Raw genomic sequence first — 27,023 nt, forward strand, 5'->3', positions numbered from 1 at the left:
ATAACTCTTGACGCGGGGAACGAGGAGGAATTTATAATAAATCAAATATTGAGTGTTATAATTGCCATAAACGCGACCATGCAAATGAGTGCAAATCAAAATGTGATAATCATGTTACCAATTGTGCTCAAGAAGATAGTAATCACGAACAAGATGAAGAGGATCATGCAGTACTAATGGCAGCCACATCAAATGAAACTCCAAACAATCAGACTTAGTATTTGGATACAGGTTGCACAAATCATATGTGTGGTAAGAAGGAGTTGTTTGCAGATTTGGATGACTCATTTCGCACAAAAGTGAAATTCGGTGATGGTAGGTTCGTTCCGGTGATTGGAAAAGGGCGAATTCTTATCACATTGAAGAATGGTGATCACAGGTACATCTATGATGTTTTCTATGTACCTGATATGAAAAGTAATTTGTTGAGTATGGGACAGCTGGCTGAATTACGTGATGCACATAGTTAGAAATAAATTATCAATTTTTGATAAAAAAAGGTAGTTTGATTCTTAAAACCTTTTTTATCAAAAAACCGCATGTTTCCAGTAGATTTGCATATGGGTGATTTCAAGTGCTTGAATGCAATAGTGAATAATGAATCGTGGTTGTGGCATTATGCTTGGGGCACTTAACTTTTCAGAGTTTGGAAAATCTCTCCAAACGAAATTTAGTGAATGGTTTACCCCATATTCATCACCCTGATCAACTGTGTGAGGCTTGGCGTGCAAAATTTCCTTTGAAGCTTGTTCATACAGATGTTTGTGGCTCGATGAACATATCATCAGTTGGAGGTAATAAGTATTTTTTAACCTTTATTGATGATTTTTCAAGGAAAACCTGGATTTATCTATTGAAAAGTAAGGATGAGGTATTCCACTACTTTAAAATATTTAAAGCATTTGTTGAAAGACAAAGTGGCAGACAAATTAAGATGGTGCGTAGTGATGGAGGAGGTGAGTACAAGTCTAATGAGTTCAAAAGGCATTGTGAAGAACTTGGGTTACATCATAACATAACATGTCCCTACACACCTCAACACAACGAAGTTGCTGAGAGAAAAAATAGAACAATCATGGACATGGCGAGAAACATGTTTAAAGCGAAAGGTATGCCAAATTATTTTTGGGCTGAGGTCGTAACATGTGCGGTATATTTGATAAACAGATCACCCACTCGGAGTGTTCCTAACACAACTCCGATTGAGGCATGGAGTGGATTCAAACCCAATGTGCAACACTTGAAGGTATTTGGGTCAATTACTCATGCTCATGTCCCCAAGGCAGCAAGATCAAAGTTGGATGATAAGGCAATAAAGACCATTTTCATTGGATATAAGCATGGGGGATACAAACTGTACAATCCAATGACAAAGAAGGTGATTGTTAGTCGTGATGTTACATTTTCCGAAGATGAGGAATGTCAATGGAATGCATCAACTGAAATGGATTAAAAAAAATGATATATTTATGTTTTGAACGATGATGTGGATGATGAAGTCATTCTTGAAGCACCCGCAGTTCAACCTGAAGTTGCAGCTCCAATTGCAACTATGATGGAGCGACCAAGAAGGCATCAACGACAACCTGTACACCTTCAAGATTGTGAAGTAAATTTTGATGATGAAGTTGATGACAATGGAGATTTGGTTCACTTTGCTTTTCTTGCATATTCAGAACCTGTGAGACTTGCAGATGTCATTCAACACTCCAAATGGCAAAAGGCTATGAATGAAGAATTGATGGGAATTGAGAAAAACAATATCATGACTCAAATTGGTTTTAATCTAGATATTCCAATTAAGATTTATGTTGACAATGTCTCTGCAATTAATCTTGCATAAAATCAAGTTTTTCATCAAAGTAAACACATTGATATTCGATATCACTTTCTGCAAGACCAAATTGGGAAGAACATGGGTAAGAGATCTATTGGGCATGAAAGTTGTTCCAAATCAGAATTAAGGGAGGATGTTGGTTATTAATTCTGATTTTATTACCCTTAAACTATTATACCGTTATTATTGCATTAATGATCAATTTATAAGGCCGTTAGTATTCCTATTTTATAACTTCCAGTAATTGTAATTTTTATTATATATATTATTGAAGTAAATCAAAATAAATTAGATCAGCTCAACAGTTTTGCAATCTTGTGCAATTACCTTCAATCAGTTTCTACAACATTTTGTCTTCTCTTGTTTCTTTCAATAAGTTCCTACAACTATAAATAAGATTAATTTCTGAGTATTACATTTAGTATTTGATGGGTATTCAAATCTAAACAATATTAAATATTAAAAAATCATTATTGAATTTCATGAATGTATTATGAATTAAGAATTAACGATAGTTTTTTTTTACAATGTCATGCTTTTTTTCCTAAATTTCATACATAAAAAATACTTAAATTACTCTTTGACATTTTTTATAAAATATTTTTTCTTTAATTTCGAAACGTGGAATTGAAATCATTAAAGTGCACCTATCATATAATTAATTTGTGTTAATTTTATATAAAATAAGATACTTGTATTTAGAGTAACTCATTTCATTTATTTTATATGAAGTAAATAAAAGTCTTTTAAGAAACGGACAGTTTAAAAAGAAGCACAAAAATATTAAACTATTCATTAAATCTCATCTGTAATTATCTAAATGAAGGATTCAATTTGACTGAGACTGGCCTTTAATTTATGTATAGCAGATAATTAATATTAATATTTTATTAAAAATAAATAGTGATATTTTATTTTATAATAGTAAACAGTGTGTGAAATCTTGAATGAAAAAGAGAGTGTTTGTAGTGACTAATAGAAAGTAGAAATAAGTGGGATACTCATATTCCAAATTAAAGATTTTAATTTACAGTACATGGATGAATATATAAAATGTTTAAAGATTCTTTGCATTTTCAGCTAATTTTACTTTAGCATATAATTGAAAATTGTTAACTTTCATGATAATTATTTTGAAAGCATATTAAAAATGTTATGCCTTTAATTGATTGTGCATTAAGAATTACACAAATATAAAAAAAAAACAAAACAAAAAACTATAAAGAACTAGGTTTTTTACTAAGCTAATTCTTCCTAGAAATGAAGAAAAATTTAAGGTCTAATCTTTATAATTACAGAGAATGAGAATCTTCTTTACACTTCACGGAGACTCTAGCATAGTCTTTTTCTCTGTTTTTAAGTTTTATCGGATTCAGTTGTGTTTTACCCGTCTAATCAACTTTTTTTTCTTTTATTTTCGTAATCTAAACTTATACACCAAATATTAAGAATGAATTATATGTCATAAGATCTCTCATTCAATCTTTTAATTCTTTTCTTTGTTCTGAACCCATTTTTTCTTTGATTCTATTTCTAAGTTTTCAGTCTATCATTTCTTTATTTTCATATATTCAAACCTAATGTCTTTTAAATATCTTCTAGTGTCTTGCAATAGTTAGAGAATTAAAAATAATTAATCTAATAATTTTTTAATCGAATCCTCTAAATATGTTGATGGATTCTTTTTGTTTGGGTTGAACGTTTATTTAGAATAAAGAGTTTAAGGTAGGGAAAGGTAGCTTATATTATCTTAATTGATGGATTTGAAATATGATATATTTCATTTGTGAAGGTTTCGGTAGAATAATGTTATGATGCATGTTGAGTCTGAAGTTCTTTGGTTGCATGTTGATTCTGAAGTTTTTCTATTACATGTGAGTCTGGAATCCTCCTGTTGTATGTGAGTTTGGAGTTCATCTGCTGCAAGTTGAGGATTGAAGTTATTGTTTTGCATGTTGAACTAGGATTCTTTCTTGTTTGTCGAAAACTTTCACTTTTCTTTTAGTTTTTAAAAGTAAGGGAAATTCATTTACTGTTTTTTGTAAGAAATAATTTTAGGTATTGGGGTAAGAATGTTGTTCTAGGTTAAAGTGTGGTAGTTTCATTTTTGGAGTTATCTTGTTCTTATGCAAGAGATATTGTTTGAGTCATTTAAGTAAGTGTATCATCATACTTTTAGCAAAATTAGAGACGTTTAAGCGGAAGTATTGCTTAAGTTGCTTAGATTGAGTGTATCATCTCATACTCTAACTAAGCAAAATCAGACATGCTTAAGTGAAAGTATCCTCTGAGTTGCTTAAGTGAGTGTATCATTTGATATTCTCGCTCAGTGAAATCTGAGATGCTTAAGCGAAAGTATTGTATTAGTCACTTAGATGAGTGTATCATCCCATACTTTCACTCGATCGGAACTATGTTCATCTAAGCTAAGATATTGTTTGATATCCTTCCTTAAGTGATAATAGAGAAGGAAACTTCCTTGCTTTTAAATTCAATTTCATTCAAGTATCTTTCCTAACTTTTCTAGATGTGAATGTTATATGTATGCATATAATACTGAATTGTATGCTTTATTTTTCTATTTAAATTAAATTATGTTGTATGCATATACATAATGGAAATGAGAATGGTATGGCTAAGTAAAATGTGTGAAATTGAGGTTAGAAATCCAGGAGATATGAACCATTGTTTCAAATTGTATATTAAGTATTGAAACTTATGAAAGCGATCAATGAATTCACTGAAAATCTAAGTCACATATTTTAAGACATCAAATTTAAAAAGTTGAAGGAGAGTTTATTTACATCTAGCAAGCCATAAGTTTTAGATTTTTTAATGCCTTAAAATTATCCTCTACTTATAAGGTTAAAAAAATTTGTAATACTTGTATGAAGAAATGTTAACTTATGATACAACTTGTATAATCTCTCTTCCGAAATATATAAATAAATAATTTTTCATAAATATCTCTTAATATATATATATATATATATTTATATAAATAAAAAAGAAGTAATAATGGACTGAGTTAAATTGTAAATTTAATTGTTAAATGAATTGAAAGAATTTGGTGTTACAATAATTTCATTTTGCTAGTTTACCCTTCTATACTTATTATTTGTGTAATGATATACTAGTAAATACATGTCCTAGAGTCGAACCTAAAAGGAATTAATATATATATATATATATATATATATATAATAAATATGAGTATATCATGATTAAAAATTTTATTTTTATTTTGCTAAAGTATTTGTTATTTGTTGGGGATCTTCTCTTGAGTTATTGTATTTTTTTAACTTTACAACTTCAACTCTCTAATTACTAAATTTTTTAATTTAAATTAGAACTAATTTAAAAATTAAAAACGTATATAATCTTATAATGAAGAGGATATATCTATAATTTTTTTTGCTTAGTTATCTTGAATGAAACCCATTCCATACCAAGTGTGTTATAGATACTACTTCATTTAATCTTATCTTAATAAAATACATATCTAGGATAATCATACAAACCAACAAAATTAGTTAATTTAACTATCTTTTAAATATAGCACATCTAATTCATTTTTATTATTTTCTTCGTACTACCTATTAATATAAAAATAAAAACCGGCAAATTTTGTGAAATGTGCTACATAAGACAATAGTATATTTGAAAGCTGTGTCAACAAAGTAAACCACGCAAAAGTATAAAAGTTGATTTCAAACAACTTTTAGTTAATATAATAACTATTTTTATTTTGATCCTTTTAAAAATATCCTATGTTGGTACCTTGTTTTCATTTTAGTTTCAAATACCAAGATTATTTTCAATGTTACGTCAAAAGTTCTTATTTGTGTGGATGATGACGAGGCAAAGGTTAACAGGGATTAAAAAAAGAACTAACTTTATTTAATTATCAAACTAAAACGAAAATTTTCAAAAACTTGGGAACTAAAACTTGTCAGTAAGAGAAACTACTTCTGGACACGGGCAAAAATAGAAAAAAAAATAAAAAAATAAGACAACTAAAATAAAATGAATCACATGTTATAAAGTTAAAAAACAAATCCTCTCCCCACTTTCATCTTCATAACTTTTTTTAACTCTTTGGAGTATGTTTGGAAAGTATAGTACTTTATTTTTTTCATATTTTTAAGTGATGGTGGGGAAAGTTGGTGTTTAAAATAAATTTTTTATGATACTGATGTTAGTTATGTTTTTGTTTTTTTTTTTTTTTTTTTTTTAAGACACATCCAGAAAAAAAAGAAACTATCAAGGTATAAAAGTAAAGTACAAAATTAAAAAAAAAATCATCTTTACATAACGTTGAATACAACTAATTTTTTCGTTAAACCAATCATACACGAATATGAGAATATAAGTTATTTAAAAGTATGAAGTTATATTTCTTTTAACATTTAAAAAAAAAATAAAACTGATTTTTTCCATAATTAGTTATGTAGACAGGGAGAAATATGGAGGTGGAAGGAGAATTTTCCAACTCAAACATTTCAGCATAAAATTTAGTAAAGGAAAGAACTGCAAACATTAAATAGTGGGATATAAAATGCCATAGATTTGAAAACAAATCCCAGGAATCCTGGGAACACTGTATTTCACCCATGGTCTCTTAGATGCAGAACCATAACTGGACAATTGAGACCCGCAGCTACACAAGTTTCACTCCACAATTGAGCTTCCAGAAGAGCTAATTTGAATCCCCAGATACATCGAATTAAAGCATATAAATTTAACATATTCACAAAACCCCCCCATGCGGACTTGGACTCTTCTAGTATAGACATGTTTATGTCTCTTTTCTATCAGAAAATTTTCATTTTTAAACAAATATATAGAACTTGCACAAACATTGGTAACTTCTCCACACCGTTTCAAATCTCAAACATGATATAGCTTAATGATCTGGTCTATCTTAGCTCGACATACAGGGCAACCCCATTTCTTTGATTTCACCTCGTTCAAGCAAGACATGCATCCAGCAACATGACCACAGGGAATGCATGCCCCTTCTGCTGGAGCATCTAAGCATATCACACATGATGAGCCACTTCCACTAGCAGTTTTTCCTTCATTAGGAAGCTTCTCAACATCTGAAGATGCCATATCAACGGGGCTTAAATCAATTGATGGATACTGAACGGGGCCATCTGTTGGAATATCACCGGCGATTGGTGGAGCAGATGGATCGAAATCCAAACCACTAGCATTCACATGGCTTTGGAGGTGCTGACCATTTGGAGGTGCATTCACAGGGTTAACTTCTTGCACCAACTCACTATCACTTGTATTTGAATTTGGTGTGCCAAGAAAACCATGATTGCCTGTATTCACTGCATTGCTTGAAGAGCTTGCATCAAAGTTTGGTTGTGTATCAGGATAGGGTGGCCTCTCCGGCATGGCAGACTGAAGGGATGCACTGATGGCCATAGCTAACTCTGTGTCTTCTGCAGCTGGTGGCGCTGTGGGTGGACCTGGAGGCGCATTGTTTTGCAAGAATGCTGGATTTGCCTGGTGATCGAAGAATAATGCATCATGCAATTAGCAAGGAAGTCATGCATCAAAATTCAAAACTTATCTGAAAACCTTTATGAACCTTTTTGCAGTTACAAATGAACTAAGGTGAAATAAAAATCAGTGTTTCTTCTAATGATAAAAAACAACAAATAGCACGTGGTCCAAAAGGAAAAATGTCCGTCAATAAATAAAAGGAAATAAAAAAAATGAAAATGGCCGTAATAGTATATGCTACAAAGATTCGAATTTATATGAAAAGGAAATGTTTGTATCCAGATGAAAGGGGAATCGGAATGTTTTAACCATTCTGGATAAACAAAAGCAAAGAATGTTTGCACTATGCACAATGTCTTGGTTCTCTGGAAATAACGAGATAGATAAATCTTCTATAACTAATTACATTTTAATCTTAATAGTTGGTAGATGTCAGAAAAAATTATGTTGTGGTTTTCAATGAGAAAAGGATCCCTCCATCTTTTAGTATCACATTTATAGAGCATCAAATGCTGGGTGTGAAAGTTGCAGAAAACTTAATTTGGCCACTTAATAACATTTTTAAAGGATATGTTCAAATATCTGAAATGAATATTATAAAATAATGAGAACATTGTCACACCAGATCCAAGTGGATAGTTAAAATGGAGAAAGAAACTGGGAGGTATTTGTAATTTTAATGTACCTACCGAGCTTGAAGGCAAAACAAAATTCACGTGAAATTCCAGTTAACTAAAAAAGATATTGAGTTAATTTTTTTTCAACTTTGATAGCTTCAAAGTTATAGCGAATTATTTGTTACCAACTTCAATTGAGGTTAACTCAATTTAATTTTGCTTAAGTCAAATTTTTGGATATATTATTATGCAGTGAATGTTAAAGGGAAAAAGAAGAGAAAAAGGTGAAATTAGAAGAAATGAGAATGCTAGGATTGATGTGAACACAGAAGATAAAACGAGATGAAATTTTGATTGTATTTGAGGATATATTAGTGCGTCACGGATTAAGGAAAAGATTACAAAAATCGATAGGGCATGTACAAAGAAGGCTACTAAAAGCATTAATGAAGAAAGTATATCCATGGCTGTTAGTCATGTTAAAAAGGAGAGGAACCCAAGAAAGACATTATTAAAGTTATTAAAAGAGATTTCATGATGACTATATTGAAGATGTAATTAATCATTTAACCGAGTCTAATGACCTTGTGTGATTTATGCAGTCAACGTCACCTAGTAGGATAAAACTTTATCATGGTTGTCGTGAAACAAAATTAATCCAATTAATCTATAATTTAAATAATTATTAAAAATGAAAAAACAAAATATTTTAACAATCATAGGGAGAAATGTGCCAAATTAAAAGTTATCCTTAAACTAAAAATTTCAGAAACATGTAATTGACATTTAAGTTATCTTAATCACTTTCTTCTTCGGGGAAAAAGAATCAATACTCTTCCTTACGGGTTAACATTTGAGAAATAGACAATCATCACGAACTACATTCTAAAGAAAAACTCTAATAGTGATTTAAAATTACTCTCTAAGCAAAGCAAAGATAACAATTATAATAGAATCAGTGTACATAGCATGTGACATACCTGAGGAATTCCTTTGCAAGCATTAGAAAACCATGTAAGTTGTTGCTTCTCATTCTCACTTGCAGGCCCAAGTCTAATGCGTGTTTCTGGACAGAAGCAGACAAAATAGACAATGTCAAAGCCAGTCAAGAAGAAAACATTTTTTGAATGAAAAACCATGGTTGTCACACACTCCAGTTAAGTCTCAGTCTTTATTCTCAAAAGAGTTTAAGATCTTTGGAAAAAAACAAAATTAAATCTTTTGAAAACCCAGTTTTTTTTCTCAAACTCGTTCAATTCAAGGAAGCTTTGTCAAAAATCAGTTAACTCCATATTAACCAGCTTTTTCTCACAAATTCATTCAATTTAAGTAAAGAGTTATAGGATTTGCACATGGTTTGAGAGTCAAAACACACAGCTTTTGTTGATTTTGTTGTGTACTTTCAGTACAGTTGCCTCCATTCTCTGGGATGCATCGATTTTATAAAGCTAATTTATATTTTTTTATCTCCACTATTTTCCTTTTGCTCTATTTTTAGGCTATGAGGATAATTTTATGTTTTCTATCCTTCAATGTTTCCTTTGAGTTCTGTTTTATTGAAAAAGTAATAGGCCAGCATAATATGACAGTTGGTTCCAGAATTGAGATATGTTTTTCATCTGATTACTTTTGTTTGCTCCATTATGTAGAATATTCAATATTATTTATGGATTTCCATTGAATTATATTTGAGTAGGGTACTGATATATATTTTCTAGATGAATTTTTAAAGCATGTAAACTTCTATAAGTTTAGATTCAAGTTTACTATTCTCCATGAGTTTAACTAAATCTTGAGTTTGACAACCTTACAGGAAAGGAAAAAAGAGCACAGTATGAGGGAATACTAGTAGTGTGATCAACAATTGTCACTAACGGATCAGACTGGTGTAGCCTGGGTTCTTGTAAATTGGCCTTCCACAGTGCAATTACTGAACGTGGTTGTGCGTCCTGCTTATTTAATTTCATATATTAGAGAAGAAATGAAAATTCATATAATGACATGGAAAGAATAAAAGCAATAAAGAATATTCAAAATAATAAATACTGTAAAGCACAAACTCTAAGTCTTAGGTAAAGGGCAAACATATATTGTTAGAAGCATTTCAATGTAAACTGATTTAGTATCTCAAATATCTTCTTTTTATGGAAACAAACATGTTATCTTCTGTGTGTTGAAAATGTTAAGCAAAAATAATTAACTATGAATACCTGCAAATTAGAATATATGGCAAGCTCCAACTTGTAAGGTTTGGTAAGATTTCGGGAGCCCACTGGTAAAACAACCACCCAACTGAAAACAAAATTAATCAATAGTGAGCATAAACACCAATTTTATAAACAACTGAAAAAAAAACTAATTTGCAGGTTGCTTGCATGCAAGTCCACCCATTGAGAAATAAAGGCAGAACAACTAGCCATAAAATAGCAAATGTGAAAGTGAACTTAGAAGCTTCAACAATGTCACATGATACCCACACTTTTTTTGACAACAACTGAGGAGCTACTACTTCTAAGAACCCAGGTCCATGAAACTCACGCAACCAACCGGAGAACAAGCATAGATGACTCTGCAAGCCAAAAATCATCATTTGAAGAACTCATGCTTTGGGTGTCAGGATAAAGAAAAAAAAATCGATGTTACATTACAAAGGTTTTGTACCTCAATTGTACGAACAACATTGCCATGCCCTTTGGCCCTGGCAACCTCCAGAGCAGTTAGACAATCATCATTCAATATTAAAGGATTAGCTGAAAAATTGATCGGTAAATCCCATATAAATAAGAGTTTCTAGAATTCAAATGAACAAAAGTAATCATGTAATGCTGATTATTAAAGATACTTGACCATACCTCCATGCAAAAGAAGTAACTTGATAATATTTTCAAAACCCCTTTTAGCTGCATGATGCAATGGAGTCCCACCATGACGACCTAAACAACACTTGAAAGTTAGATCCAACAGATGAGACCAAACATAAATCAAATTTAGTGTTCAATTTCCATTACAATTCTTGTTCGAAAAATTTAAGGATGGCGGTGCAGCAGACACCAGGAAGACAATCATCTCAACTAAGGAATCTACAGGTCATGTAAACATCTAAACTATTCCTCATTACCAGAAAACTCTGAGGACTAAATTACTTCTACTACGAAGTATCACTGTTATCAAATGAAAATTTACCACAGCATCCTGTTTCTCAGAAATTGAAATAATTGAATTCACAATCAAAAGTAGTGAGCACTATTTCCCAACAAGACAATTAATGAATCCAGAAACCATAACAAACAGAAAAGAGAACAATACCAGGACGGTATGCATTGACATTGGCTCCAAGTTCTATCAATGTTTTCGCAACATTATAAAGATGAGGATTCATACAAGCAACAATCAAGGGGGTCTTCGCATCTTTGTCCCTCCACTGCATCAAAGATCAACACACCAATCTCAATAAAAACCCGCATGAAATCGATCCAAACCTAGAACCATCAATAATAATAACAAAATTCACAATTCCCCCTGAAATTTTGCCACAGTTTCATTACCTCAAGGCCTGCACCTTCTCTGTGAAGGGTTTTGATTCCTTCGGTCTGCCCATAACTAACTTGCTGGTAGAGCAACTCGTCTTTGGATTGCCCTTGCCCCATTGGAATTCAGAAGCAAATTATGATTTTTTTTTTGTATGTATATATAAATATATACAGATTTTGCAGAATAAATGAAATGGGTATTCTGGTAAGAGGAAAAAGAAATTGGGTCTGAATTAAATCAGAAATTTTTCCAGGAAGAGTTGAACTTTCCTGGAAAATGTATATAGCAGTGTAAGGCAAGAGATAGTGAGAAAATATGATATGAGAATGGAAGAGGGAGAATAATAATTATCATCGGGAGATGAGTGGGGCTATAAGTGTAAATAACCAAATCTGAAAGAAATATGGGATGTAAAAATATTAGGCGATAATATTGGTTAACTGTTATGATTATAATCAATTTCAAATTTTCTTAATCACAATTTTAATATGTTGATTGTGTGACTAATTATTATTATTACTTACTAAAGTGAATTTTCTTGGCTATTTTTGTTCCCGGAACCAACCGCGTAGTGATAGTGATTGATATCTTACAGAAGAAGAAATGGACGCTTTCTCAGAAGTTGCAGACTTCAGCGTTAACTATGTGCACGATTCAACCTACAATTGTCAATTGAAAAAAATAATAAAAATGCAAAACTTAATATCAAGATGCCTCTATTTATTTAATTTAGAAGTCACTAAACTTTATAATTCATTAAAGTAATTATTAAAATTAAGAATTTAATTAAATGGTCCCTGGAATTTAATATTTAAAGTCAATTGTGTTAATGATTTTAATAAAAACTATTATTGAAGTTATCGTGACGTTCTTCCCCGCTCTTCCTATTCATTTTCTTTCCGTTTTCTCTTTCTTTCTTAAGTATTTTCTCCCTTTTTGTCTAATTTTTCTCTCTCAATATAATCTATGTCAAAATTTGATTACACGGAGCTACAAGTAGTTAAGGATCAATTTTAACTATGAGATTTTCAAAGACACTAAATTTTGTTTACTTTAAAATTTTATTGTTATTTTCTTTTTTTTATGATTTTATCATTAATTTTGATGAAATCAATTGAAAAAAAATATCTTCTCAACCTAATTATGTTTATATTAAAATTGAGTTATATTTTAATATTTTGTTCTAGTTCTTTAAATTTTGACTAAATTTGTGTTTGAGTTGATTTTTCTGCAAGAGATTATAAATAAATAAAACTATATATTGTGCATTTTTTTATATAAAGTTAAGATAAATGATTTGAAGGTGACTTTATCACAATATTCTAGTTTTTATGCAGGGGAAAATTATTTTTCATAATATATAAAAAGTAGAAATAAACTAGATATAATTGTCTTATATTTAAAAAATAATAAGCACATAACTTAATTTATTAATATTCTTTATGCACTTAAAATTAAATTTAATTATCTTAATTTAAATTTATTATTATTATTATTATTATTATTATTATTATTATTATTATTATTATTATTATTAGCGGAAACACAGTCACAAGAGCGCCTGTTTATCTGTATTTTTTATTTTTATTATATATATATATATATATATTATTGTTACAGTAAAAAAATATATTAAAAAAATTAAATTTATAGCACAATGAACATAATTATAGTAGAGCAATTACGTTATCTATTTCATTATCAAAACTTGTAAATATAATAATAATAAGAAGAAGAATAAGATGATAAACTTTAGTAACAAATCATAAGAAAATGTCTATTTTCTAATCCCTTTCCTTTTCTCTACCAGAATGCCATTTTGATTTGTTACTAATACTAAACTGAAAAAGAAGAATATAGTAGTGAAAAGAAAAAGAAGAATATAGTAATGAAAAGAAAAAGAAGAAGAATAAGATGAGAAACTGCAAGAAAATATCTATTTTCTAATCCCTTTCCTCTTCTCCCAACAAAGTGGTTTTGATTTGTTACTAATATAAAACTAAAAAAGAGAAATATAATAATGAAAAGAAAAGAAGAAAAAATAAGATGAAAAACTCCACTAACAAACCCTAAGAAAATATCTATTTTCTAATCCTTTATTATTCTCCACAAAAATGTTGTATTCGGAACACATTCATCTTCCCCATAGACTACCTGTGCAAAAATCTAAATACTTTGTATTCAAGTAAAAAATTGGGATATTATGTTTCTCTATTTTCTTTTTGTGGTTTACATTCTTTTTTTATGTTTTTTTTCTTTTTGTTCTTTTTTCATTTCGAACTCTTTTTTCACACTTCTCTCAAAGTTTTATTTGACTACTCATTCTTTTCAAATAAATGTACTGTACATCTCTCAAACAAAATTTTATTTGACTACTCATTCTATTCAAATAAATGTAGTGTACATCTCTCAAAGAGTCTCTTTCAAATTTAATATTAATATAAAGATAAAATAGGAACAAAATTATGTACAATAAAAAACGGTTTAAATAGAGAATCCCTTTTATATGTAGGTATAGATAACAATTTTGATTAATATTTTCTATTTTAACACTATATAATTTTAGTTAATAAAAAAATTGAAAAATAATATTAAGAAAATATTAGAATTTAAAAGTACCACCAAATTTTGTAAGGACTATCAAACAAGACAAAACAATATTTGTAGACTTAAAACAAGCCATGTAATGAGGTACCTGGACCGTGTTTTATACTTCCTATCCGTAATCTTATGATCAATTAATAGTTATTATTTCCTTTATGCTTAGGTTTACGTGTATACAGAGGATGTGTATAGACTTAAGACAATGTGAAGAGTAAAACTTTTACTAAATATCAACATAGTATCAAACCACTTTGACTTTATTAAACCACCCTAAATTTGTCAAAATGGAGAACAAGTTATGACAAACTAATGGTGTGTTTGGATTTGAGAGTGAATTTGTGAGGATTTGAGAAAGTGTATGTGTGACGATTTGAGAAAAATGTTTGAAGAGAGTGAAGTTGTTTGAATTAAGGTATGTAAAGTAGATTTGATAAAAAAAATTATTAAAATTTGTGAGTGATGTAATGATGGTGAGAGAATTCTTAATTTGTTTAAAATATTTAAAATGTAAGTTTAGAAATTTATTATTATCATTAAAAATATTTAAATAATGAAATATGAAGTATTTTGTGTAAATTTGAGTTAATTAAAATTTTGGTAAATTACTATTGATAATCGATTATAGTTCTTCACTTTATTTTTAAAATTTTGGTAAATTACTATATCATTTTTTTTTTCATAATTGATTATAGTTCTTCACTTTATTTTAGAGAACATTGTGAAACCACAATGAAAAACACAATGCATGAAGGACAAGAAAGTAACCTTGATATATCTCATGCAACTTTCTTCGTGAATCTTTGCATGTGAGAGAGGATGAACAAAATCAAACCCAAGAGCTATCCAAGCTTGCAAATCAACCCAAAAACATATAAACAAACACCTAACATGCTTCAATTTGTGGAACAATACACAAGCAAAAACAAAAACAAACGCAAGTGTAGGGTTGAAACTTTTTACTCTCTTATACATTCTTAGATTGAATTACAACTTTTACCTTAGTGATTTAGGTATACATGATCCAAATTTTAGAAAAATTAGAATTTAGTTCACTCACTCTTTGGGGTATACAAAAATTAGAGATGTTCATTAGATCGGATTATCCAATGACCAAATTTGACTTAATTCAACTCAATTAGATTAGATTGGGTTTCATTTATGATTGTGCCAAACTCAACTCAATCCAAACTAATTCACTCTTATAGAGGTTGAATGATTAGTTTAATATGGGTGACCTGAAACCCAACCGAACACCCATCCTTATATTTTTGTTATGTTTTTCTTTTCGTGTCTTCAAATTAATTTAGACAAATTTTTATGATTGAACTTATTGACTTTACATGAAGTCTTAAAATTAATCTTTGTTAAAATTTTGTAATTATTTAATTAGGTTCATACTTAAAAATACAACTTTTAAAAGAAAAAAGTTTTTTTTCAAAATCTTGAATCAACACAGTCTAATCCGTTGAAGTTGAAGAATGGGTTAAGTTAGATTAAGTTTAACATGAAAAAAATATAGAAACACAACCTAACCCAACTCAATAATTTCTTTTATAAGGTAATAAATTTGTCCAAATCATAACCAACCTAACCCGCAAACACCCTTAGCGAAAACACATTTCAAGTTATTATTTCAAATAGGTAAATATACATAAAAAAAAAAAACCAGTACTATTTCAGAGAAAATTGGCATATAAAAAATCATGGAATCACTACGTAGAAAACATATATTTTGAAAATAAAGCATTTAATATGAAGTTTTAATTTAATTAAGATATTTTCTTAAAAATTTAATAAAGTCAATTCTATTTTAGGTGAAGTGTATAAATTAAAATTAATTATTTAGTTATTATTTTTAAATTGAACATCTTTTAAATTAATTTTCTTTAAGTTTTTATTTTATTTTTTTATCATTTTCTCGATGAGAGTATCACTGAGATCATGGAAAAGTGATGACCAATTTTGTTATAGAATTTTGATTAAAATAAGTTTTTCTCTTTGCTCAGATCTTGAGTTTTTGTTTAAATCAGACATCATAAGAAAAAAGTTAGGACTTTCTAGGTTTTATAAGTTTTTGGAGTAATTCTTTAAATAACACATTAATTAAGATACTGAAAATTATCTTTGAAATATTATTATGCTTTATATTTTTTTTAGGACGTAAATAACTAGTGAAATAATATCCCGTTGAGATTTGATTAAATTGAATATTTTTATATATGGATGAATTGAAATTTAAATATTAGGGTTTAAGGATAACTTTGAATATTTTATAATCATAGAATTTGAACTAGTATAATTGCACGTGGGAATAGAGTAAAATTTTATGGTGAGGTATAATGTTGATAGGATAATTAGAGTTAATATCTTAAATCAAAGTAGATTGGAATTGAAGAAATAAGTTACTTTTGAAATTTGAATTGAAGGGGGAATGACCAAATTGATTTATGCTAATTATTGTTGGGTTGGCTTTCCCATCAATTATTACATACTATTTGTGTAATATATTTGTTGTTCTTGTAATTGATATATGTTTAAGAGTTGATTTAAATATGAAATTAGAGGACCACGGTTGCTACAATTGAAACTTGGTGCAAGTTAAAATTAAAGTTACTTTTAATTTTAGTTTGAAATTTGGTAGAACAATGAGATCTAGTTTATTAATTGAAATGTGGTTCGATCGATGTTTTGATTTTATTGAATGATATTTTGATATTTGCATGTAAATTTGAGTTCAAATGGTTTAGATATGAAAGTTGTGCAATAAATAATTTAAATTTGAGTATTTTAAACTTATCAAGAAAGTATATAAATTAAATTTTGCAAACTTTTTGAAATTGGTACATAAATTTTATTTTTATGATATTTTCATTGAAACAAGACTTTTCAAGCAAATATGTGAGCTAGTAAATATCTCTCTTTAGTTGTTAAGTTAAATCTAAATACAAGACAATAAGGCAGTGTATTTGTATAGATTGATAGGGCTTATATAGTACCTGATACCGGATAAAATAATTATTTTTATCCTCGGTCACTATTCTGTAGTGTTCGGTCGGAAGTTAACTTGTAAAATGTTCTTCGAGAATCAAGTAAGTACTCTAAATAAGAGTATATGATGTATTGATAAAATCATATATTACTCTTGTGTATCAATGTTTATTTATAGTGTTTAGAAGTGGGCTATCTCGTCCATGGACCATATCTATTGCGTATCTTTAATAAAACAATATTAACTAATTTATCTCATAGTTACCGGATTTATAGAGATGTTACCTAGATTTTCAGGGATGTTACCCAAATTATCATATTTCCTTTATTTGCTATTTAATATAGCTAGCTCATCCAGTCGGTCGATCATTGATACCGAGTGACATGGCTTGTTCGACTCCGACCGGTACACTTTCCCCCAAGCTTGAAGGAAAGTTATTCATAAGAGTCTAGGTGTGATCGTTAGGTGCCTCGAGGTATAAAGTGACACACATTAATGTTATATTTGTAGGCCAACAAGAGGGGAGGGGGGTGAATTGTTTATAAAAGATTTTCACAAATATTGAAGGTATAGAGAAAGCCAATGAAGAATCAAAGAGAAAGAAACCTAGTTAGCCAAGAAACCTGTTTTATTATGTATCTAGAAAATCAACCGATTTTTTATACGATTCAACCGATTGTTTTTATCAGCAGTTAATAAAAACAAACCAAAACAGATTTAAATGAGATTAAGGATAGAAAGAATCACACAACAAATTTATATTGGTTCACTCTTACCCAAGAGCTACATCCAGTACCCATAAAACCTCTGAGTATTTCGCTATGCAATCAAGACACCTTGATTACAACACACACACCAAAGTGGTGATCTTGAACCCTTCAAGAACACACACCACCTTTGGCAAACACAACACAGAATTCAGAAGACCCTTTGAATATGCACACTAACAATTATTACAAAAATACAATTGTTAAGAGAAAATGAATGATCAAACCTGATACAATCACAGATTGAAAAGAAGAAAATACAGTGCAATCCTATTCCACTCTTAGAAAGAATCCAAAGCCTTAAGCAATATTGGAAAAATTTGATTTGAAAGCAATCTTGTGAATCAATCACAACTAGGAGCATAAAACAAATTACATATACTCCAATCAGTTGTTAAAAACAATTAATGAAAAAGCCAAATCAATTTCAAATCAATTAAAATAGATTGAACTAACTTAACAGAGTTCTATGAAGAAAATTCAAAAATCAATTGGTTGATTTTTCGAAACAAACAATTGAATTGGAGATGAAGAGAGGAAAGGTAGGGGTGTAAATGACTACAAGCTTCTAGAAACTAGGTTAAATGTGAGCAAATGGGGGAGTATTTTAGAATCTAGGTCAAAGGTGAGCACATGGGTGAATTTCTAGAAGCTAGGTTAAGGTGGACTTTGGCACAAGCCTAATTTACTAAGTACACTCTCTTGTAGCTTATTTTTCTAATTGAAGCTCAAACTGAGCCCAATTTATTTACTTAACTTGTCTTATAAGAAGACTAGAAGGAAGAACAACTGATATTATGGTTCATGTCCGGTTCTCCCTCTACTAAGGCCCTTCTGAGATTTGGTGGGGCCTTGTCTTGTATGTTGAGATGATTGACCTAGTTGTGAAGAGTTTGTAGTGTCCTTAGACATCTGTTTGTCAAGTTGGTTTGTATCAGACGCGTAGCATCCATTGTAGGTCTTCAGTCTCGGTCGCTTTAGGACTTAGCTCCTCCGTAAAATCAGCTAAACTTTGGGACTTGATTGTCCCTCGTGGTGGGTATTGTATTTCAAATTTGGACTACTCAACTGCGCATCCGATCATTTGTCCGTCTAAGTTTGGTTTACCTAGGATCTTCATGATGGGGTAATCAGTCTTTACAATGATGTGATGATTTTGGAAGTACATCCTCATTCGTCAGGTGGTGATGACGAGCGCCAAAGATAGTTTTTCAATCATTTAATATCTGACCACGATGTCATTTAGAATTCTACTGATGAAGTAAACTGGTCGTTCTTATTTTTCTATCTCTTGTACCAATTTTGCATTGATGGCTTCTTTGGAGACCGAAAGGTAAACTATTATCGGCCGCTAGGTATTTGGTTTTTGTATAACTGATGGTGTTGCAAGGAAAGCTTTTAAGTGAAGGAAAATTTCTTCACATTCAGGGTCCAACTGAACTTTTCTGTTTTCCTTAGTAGTTGGACGATTGCCTTGGTTTTTTTTGCCAACTTAGGCACAAACCTTGACAGGGCAATCAACCGGCCGATCAACTTCTAAATTTCCTTAGTATTTTTAGGGCTTCACATTTCAGTGATTGCCTTGCATTTTTTTGGGTTTGCTTTGAGTCCACAATGAGTTTGCATGAATCCCAAAAATTTCCCTCCTTCAACCTCGAACGCACACTTGTCGGGGTTTAACGACATGTCATGATCTTGCAGAGCCTTAAAGGCTTCTTTAAGGTCTTCTATGTGTTGTTCGCACGAATCAAATTTTATGACAATGTCGTCAACATAGTCCTCGACGTTTCGACCAAGAATTCTCTTTAAAATTTGATAGTAGAATGACATTACTTCATAGTAGAAGTTATGACAGTCAGTCATAAAAGCAGTCATCTCCTTGTCTTTCAGATGCATTTAAATTTGGTTATATCCAGAATAAGCATATAAGAAACTTAGGATGTGATGATCAGATACACCATCAACCAAGTGATCTAAGCTTTGCAAAGGATAAGTATCCTTTAGAAAGACTTTATTGAGGTCGATGTAGTATGTGCACATCCTCCATTTGCCATTGGAATTTTTAACCATGACAACATTAGCCAACCATGTGGTGTATTATGCCTTTCTAATGAACCCGAATCTCTCTAGCTTGTCGGTTGATGACTTTTCTACGACAAGTGCACCTTGTTGCCAGAAATAATAATTTATCCCTAAGGACGGGTATCGAACCCACAATGAACAGTTGAATAATTAAGTAAAAGATTCACCAAATAGAAAACAAAATAATAAATTTTGTTTGAGTTTGTTATAATTGCAATGATTAATAAGAAAATAAGTCAAAGCGTTTGTTGTTTCAATTTGAAAAATAGGACTGGGATTCATCTTTCACACTCTTTTGTATTTTGATTAGCATGATAATATTGTGTCCTTTGATTGATATTCATGCCTGCATAAAAATCATTTATATCGATTCGTCGCATATAAATTATTAATATGTTTCTTAAATATCGATTCATCGAATTTATAAAAAGTTCTTATCTTTAAGATCAGACGTTGATAGCAATTAACATTTCAAATCTATTCATAGCATTCAAATATGTTAACACATTATCATTTGAGTCAGAAACTTAGAAGTACTTTGCAGACAAATTTAAATTTTGAGATCATGATAAACCAAGCATTACAAAGAAAACAATAATACTAATTGGATTACAACTCACTCAATGGTTTTTTCCTCTCAATCTTGCATTTAAGGTTGTGCCTCAAGCATCCTATTTAACCTAATTTGCTTGGGCTAAGAGACTTCTTGCTTGGGCATTATTGGGCTCGCTTAGGCAAGTTGCACGAAGAAAAGGCCCAACGTCACTGGAGTAATCTTGTTTGGACGAGATTGAGCTCGCTTGGGCGAGATTGAGCTCGTTTAGATGAGTTTGGTCAAGCTTTGGTGAGTGCTAATGCATTCTAGCTTTTTCTTTGCAGCTTTGTATATTCTCTTTTTTCCCAATCATCTCCATTCTTCCCTAGAATCCTGGAATTAACAAAAATTTGGGAATAAATTGTTCTTATTTAAATTAAAATAAAAAATATGTAAACAGGTATAAATTCATAAATTAGGGGTTATTTTATGCTTATTTTAGCAATTAATACCCATAAGTGTCTGTATTTTAATATGAAATATTACTGAAATTTGGCACTTATCAACTCCCCCCAACTTAGAATCTTGCTTGACCTCAAGCCAAGTAAATGAATATATTTGAATTTAAATATCAAGATAACTTAAATCACTAAACAACAAATTAAATTAGAAACTTACGATGCTTCAAAATTCAAATTTAGAAAAATATAGATACAATCAACTTCTAGGATCAAATCAACATAATAAAATGACAATTCATCAAGGAATTTCTGTTCATATGCTCACAGGTAAGTGTTTCCCTTGTCTTTCATTTCATCTTCCTATCAAAACATATTAGAAACATGAATCTTGAGGTCTTTTCCAGGATTATAATGAGGTCGGGCTTCCAAAAACCATTGGTTTTTCAGATAACAAGTTGCACATTTTAAAAAAGAACATACATACAATCCAATTAAGGCACATATGTGTTATCTAATCACCATTTTCTTTTGACTTCACACTTTTCCTCATTTTCTTTTTACCTTTTCATGATTTTCAGCATGAGTTTTTTTTTTCATCATTAGGAATAGATTCTTCCTATTTTCAACTTTTTGAGCTTTCAACAATTTGAACCAACCATTCCCTTTTCTATGTATATTGCATCTATGTTCTCCTTCCTTAAACAAGCCAAAGGGTAGGAAAATATATCATTAAAGGTTTAAGGTGTAATAATAACAAAAATTCTTGGCTAAAGGGGGATATAAAAAAAATGAATTCTAATAAGATAAAAGTTGGCTATTTGGCCTTCGGTTCCTAATTAACACAAATGCCTCAATCATCTTCAACTCTTTTATTTTGTAACAAAAAAAAATTAAGCAACCACAACTGTCAATTCATCACTAAAACTCTCAAAATTGTTTAAGGTTCACACACCGACTTGGTTTACTCATTCATTATTATTTTTGTCATTCTCTGTTCTAATCAATTATCCTGTTAAATTTTCATGTATCACAATTTCAAATACATTTGAATAGGATTTCAATCATATTTTATTTTCTAACATCTGTCTAATTCATCTCACTATTTACTATTTAATTACAAATTATTTTTTCCACAATTTAAATTTAATATTGCACTTCTTTTTTATTTAAGGAAAATAAAACTAGAAAACTACTCAACAATTAAATTAAAACTGAATTTATTCTAGAAAAATAATTCAAGACATAAAAATAACCAAAAGAAGATAACAAAAAATTATTTAAGAACACCAATATAAAAATAAAATAAAACAAACAAAACAAATAAACAAAAATAAACAAATAAAGCAATTTTTTTTTAAAAAAAACTGAAAAGAAAACTAATAAAGCAAAAAAAAAATGAAAATAAAATAAAACTAGAAAATTTACTTAGTCTTCCCTTCCTAAGAAGTCATCCAACTCTGTGTTAAAATCTTCATCTATAGCTATAGATGACCCTGCTTCATTTGCTGGATCTAGCCCTCTTAAATAATAGAACATGTCCTTAGGCCAAGATACATAAGCTTCAAATTGATCAGGAGGCATGTAGGGAGTGGGTTGCCTTTGAGAAATTTTTTTCTTTGTTTCAAAATTTTTAATTTTTTTTTGTAAGAATTTTCAATTTTACTTCATCAAACTCGCTGAAGCGAGATTCCCTACAAGAAAACTCAATTTTACATCGTCAAACTCGCTGAAGCAAGATTTATCTCGCCCAAGCGAGATGACTCCAGAGAGAACCCCTTATTTGTCCTCTTAACTCGCCTAGGCGAGTTATACTAGGCCTGAGCGAGGTTCCATGCTAAAATTCAACTTTACGATGTTAAACCGGCCCAGGCAAGACATATGACGCCTGAGCTAGCTTCTCTAAATAGAAACATGGTTTTTAGAAGTAAAAATAAAAAAAAAATTACAAATCATAAAACTAAAATGTGGACTAGTTGCCTCCCAGTAAGCGCTCATTTAACGTCATCTATGTTGAAGATGGTTGCTGCCCCTTCAAGATTGTGTTTGATGAAGACTTTTATGTACATTTCATGTGTATTTTTGCTTTGCTTTTAGTGTGTCTTAGGTAGTGCTCAGAGGTTGTCTAAGAGTGGCCTTTTTGCTGAGTAACTCACCTCATAACCACTGGCCACGTGATAAGAACAAGCATAAGTTTTCTTAAACTGTTTTTCACATGTTTTACAAAAAAAAACACGTTTACTGCATAAAAATAAATCTGTTCTATCCTAAATAAACAAATTGATTTTTACACTGATGCCTTGGCTAAGTCTTGTGAAAATTAGGTTTTGTGCATCATGTATTTTGACTAAGTCTTCTATCTTTCAAAACGACTGTGTTTCAAACAGTTAAGCTTTTCTGTTTTCGTTTTGAAAAATAAATATGTTCATCTGTAAATGAATAGATTCTTTTTGTCTCTGGTGCCATATCTAGCTTAAACGTTTTTCAGTTTTATCTCTGCACCAGAATGGTTGACTAAGTCTCCTCACTTAACAAATTCTCTAACTGCTTTTGAAAATAAATCTGTTCATTTTATTTTCAATCTGTTCATTTTATAACAGTTTTAACTGCTTTTCAAAATTCTGTTATAAGTTGGTTTTCTATAAAATGAAAACTTGTTTCTGAGTTTAAACATCGTTCATACATTTGCAAAAACAAGTTTTGACAGCAGAGAATTAAAAGTTTACAAAGGATTAACATTTGTTCTTCAAAGATTTCGAAAATCACAAAGTGTTTGTTCTTGGTTTGGTTCCAAAAGCTTGGTGTGAGGTGCTGCTACTGTTCTAGCAATCTTGCCTACTGGTTTAAGGTAGATCTTTGTATCCTCAATCAGGTGTAGTCGTTTCACTTCTCATTTCTTGTAATAGTTTGGTTGAACACTCTTCTTGATAGGTTTTTTTGAAGAGTGTGTGTGAGCTGAAATAGGTTTTTTCAGCAAGGGTACCTAAGTTCTCGTGGGTTTCAAGAACAGTGGGAATTGTGTTTGTTTGTATTGTGTTTTAGTAAATTTCACCTTGGTTTTAGGTGAAGACTGGATGTAGCTCAATTGAGTAAACCAGTATAACTGCCCTGTGTTCATTCTCTCTCAATCTCTGCAATTAAGTTTCTGCATAATTGTTAAAACAACAAAGAAATAAATCTGTTCAATCAATAATAAATCTGTTCTTTCTGGGCTCAGTTCATACTGTTCTTAATTTCTGAAAAAGTTGTTTGATTATGATAAGAACATATAAAATCTGTTAAAAGCCACTGGAACAGATTGACTGTGATAGGTTGCTCAAGAAATTGTCAAAGCTATTAATTGAACCTTAAACAATTGCTTAAAATTGAAGCTTACTGTTCTGTGATTCATTGTTTATAATTTCTGGAAAACTGTTTGATATCAAGAAGAACACTCATAGTTTGCTAAAAGCCACTGGAACAGGTTGATTGTAAAGGTTACTCAATTAATTGACATGCTATCAATTGAACCTTAATCACTTGCTTGAAATTGAAGTTTGCTGTTTTGTGGTTCACTGGTTTTCGTTCTAATATCAGTGTGTGTGCATATGGAAAATCTATCTGCATAATCTTGTGATTAACCTTGCTGTATAAACGTTTTTCAAACAAAAACAGTGCTGAAATAAATTTGTTCATTTTCACATAAATCGATTTATTTTCTGTAAACTGTGTTAAACACTGTTTCTGCGAGAGAGTTTTAAAAGGTCAATTCACCCCCCCTCTTGAACTTTGGCACTATTAAACCCAACAATTGGTATCAAGAGCTAGGACTTGTATTTTAATCAAGTTTGTTTGTAATAATGTCTGAGTTTAATGTGCTTTTTGCTGAAGGATCTGCTGTTAATAGACCACCTATGTTCAATGGAATGAATTATGCATTTTGGGAAGTTAGAATGAGAATTTTCATGGAATCTATTGATGCATTAATTTGGGAAGCTGTGGTTAATGAACCTTATGTGCCAATGCAGGTTGTCAAGGATGAAGAAGTGGTAAAGCCAAGATCTGAATGGAATGAGACTGAAAGGAGGAAGGCTCAACATGATCTTGTGGCCAAGAACATCATAACATCTGCATGGACAATGGATGAGTTCTTCTGGATATCTCAATGTAAGTCAGCTAAGGAGATGTGGGAAGTCTTAGAAGTGACTCATGAGGGTACTGAAGATGTGAAGAGGTCAAGAAAACATGCTCTTATCCAAGAATGTGAACTGTTCAGAATGCAGCCCGAGGAGAGCATTGCTGATGTGCAGAAAAGGTTCACCCATATTGTGAATCACCTCACTGGTTTGGGAAAAGAATTTGACAGAGAGGAACTCAACATAAAGATATTGAAGTGCCTCGACAGAAGCTGGCAACCAAAGGTGACTGCCATTTCTGAAAGCCGTGATCTGTCAAAGTTGGGAACTGCTGCACTGTTTGGAAAGCTAATGGAGCATGAGCTAGAGCTCAAAAGACTCAAAGAGCAGGAAACAACAGAGAGAAAACCCAAAGGTCTTGCACTGAAAGCAACTGAACTAGATGAGATCAAGGAGGAAAAAGAAGATGCTGAAGATGATGACACAATCAGCCTTCTTACAAAAAGATTCAGCAAATTCCTGAGGAAGAAAAGCAGAAATAGGAACCAGCAGAAAAGAAGGTATCCTAAACCCAATGATTCAAATTCCTCTAAATATACTTGCTTTGGCTGTGGCAAAACAGGGCATATCAAAACAGATTGTCCAGACAATCAAACAAAGGACAAATCTGCCAGCAAGAAATTTGAAAGGAACAAGGGAAGAAAAACTTACATCTCATGGGAGGAAAATGAAGTATCCTCAACCAGCAACTCTTCAACAGAAGATGAGGAAAACAATTTGTTCTTCATGATTAAGGATGAGGAGTCAATCTCTGATTCAGTAAGTGATTTCTTGCTTGCTGCTTTCAAGGAAACTCATGATGAAGCAAATAGGTTAGCTGTAATATGCAATAAGCTGCAAAAGGTAAATAATGTGCTTGCACCTAAAGTAAAAACACTTGAGGAAGAATTGCATAAAGCCAAAACAGATTTGGTAAGCCTTGAACTAACATGCTTGCATGCCTCTATTAAAACCTGTGAAAACTGCAAAAAATTGAAAAAACAAGTGGAATACTTGCTGAAAACCCTTTCCAATTTCACCAAGGGAAGAGAAAACCTTGAGTCTCTCCTTGGATCACAGAATGCTGTTTTCAATAAGAATGGTCTTGGTTATACCCCTGGAAATGTAACCAATGTCAAAAAGCTTTCAAGTTTTTTTGTTCCAGCAAAATCAGTTTTTTCAGCTTTTAACAGTGGCAAAAAGACATCTCATGTAACCTGTTTTTACTGCATGAAATCTGGTCATACCTCTAGGTCTTGCATTGCTAGAAAGCATCTTGTGCCTAAGAACTTAGCAAAATGGCTACCAAAGAGAAGGTTTTAATCTGTGCTGGACCCTATACTGAAAAGGGTACCATTTGTATCATTTTTATTCTGTTTTGCAGATTGGCAGCAAGGAAAATTAGTGGTACTTGGACAATGGTTGTTCCAAGCATATGACTGGAGATCTTACAAAGTTTACTAGCTTGAAGCTCAAAGCAGAAGGACATGTAACCTATGGTGATAATAACCGAGGGAGGATTTTGGGCAGAGGCACGGTTGGAACAGGAAACTCAACAACCATTGAGAATGTGTTGTATGTAGAAGGACTTAAGCATAGTCTTCTCAGCATAAGTCAACTTTGTGACAAAGGATACAAAGAACTTTGGGTCAAAAGGCTGCACAATCTCAAGTAATTCATCTAGTAAGGTACTGTTTACTGGTAAGAGAGTGAATAAGATTTATCTGTTGAATATCATGGAAACTAACTCTTCAAATGAGTGCTTGCTGTCCAGAAGTGATGAGTCTTGGCTGTGGCACAGGAGGTTAGCTCACATACACACAAATCACTTGAATAAATTGAAATCTAAAGATTTAATTTCTGGTTTACCTAACATTAAATTTCAGGACAACAGGCTTTGTGATGCTTGTGTGAAAGGTAAACAAATCA

At 31.0% G+C, this 27,023-nt stretch overlaps 1 protein-coding gene across 1 annotated transcript; it reads right to left on the reverse strand.

The window, feature by feature from the left end:
- Positions 1-6,405: 6,405 nt before the first annotated feature.
- LOC137827996 (putative E3 ubiquitin-protein ligase XBAT35) lies at positions 6,406-12,179 on the reverse strand. Its single transcript, XM_068634386.1, has 9 exons — positions 11,520-12,179; positions 11,281-11,395; positions 10,827-10,907; positions 10,636-10,724; positions 10,452-10,543; positions 10,185-10,266; positions 9,821-9,923; positions 8,955-9,040; positions 6,406-7,357 (listed from the first exon to the last, which is right to left on the reverse strand). The coding sequence occupies exons 1-9, from the start codon at positions 11,619-11,621 to the stop codon at positions 6,728-6,730; spliced, it is 1,380 nt and encodes a 459-aa protein (XP_068490487.1). The 5' UTR covers positions 11,622-12,179; the 3' UTR covers positions 6,406-6,727.
- Between the last annotated feature and the right edge of the window lie 14,844 nt (positions 12,180-27,023).

Source organism: Phaseolus vulgaris, chromosome 7 (genome assembly GCF_000499845.2).
Source record: "Phaseolus vulgaris cultivar G19833 chromosome 7, P. vulgaris v2.0, whole genome shotgun sequence".
NCBI lineage: Eukaryota > Viridiplantae > Streptophyta > Magnoliopsida > Fabales > Fabaceae > Phaseolus > Phaseolus vulgaris.

What these genes read in the sequence shown, in the direction of transcription:
- LOC137827996 (XM_068634386.1), bottom strand. Translation starts at nt 11,621, where the DNA reads ATGGGGCAAGGGCAATCCAAAGACGAGTTGCTCTACCAGCAAGTTAGT. An exon ending in CCATATATTCTAATTTGCAG is followed by an intron (nt 9,924 to 10,184) that starts GTATTCATAGTT and finishes TTAAATAAGCAG; the next exon opens with GACGCACAACCACGTTCAGT. An exon ending in AATTGTTGATCACACTACTA is followed by an intron (nt 9,041 to 9,820) that starts GTATTCCCTCAT and finishes GCTTCTGTCCAG; the next exon opens with AAACACGCATTAGACTTGGG.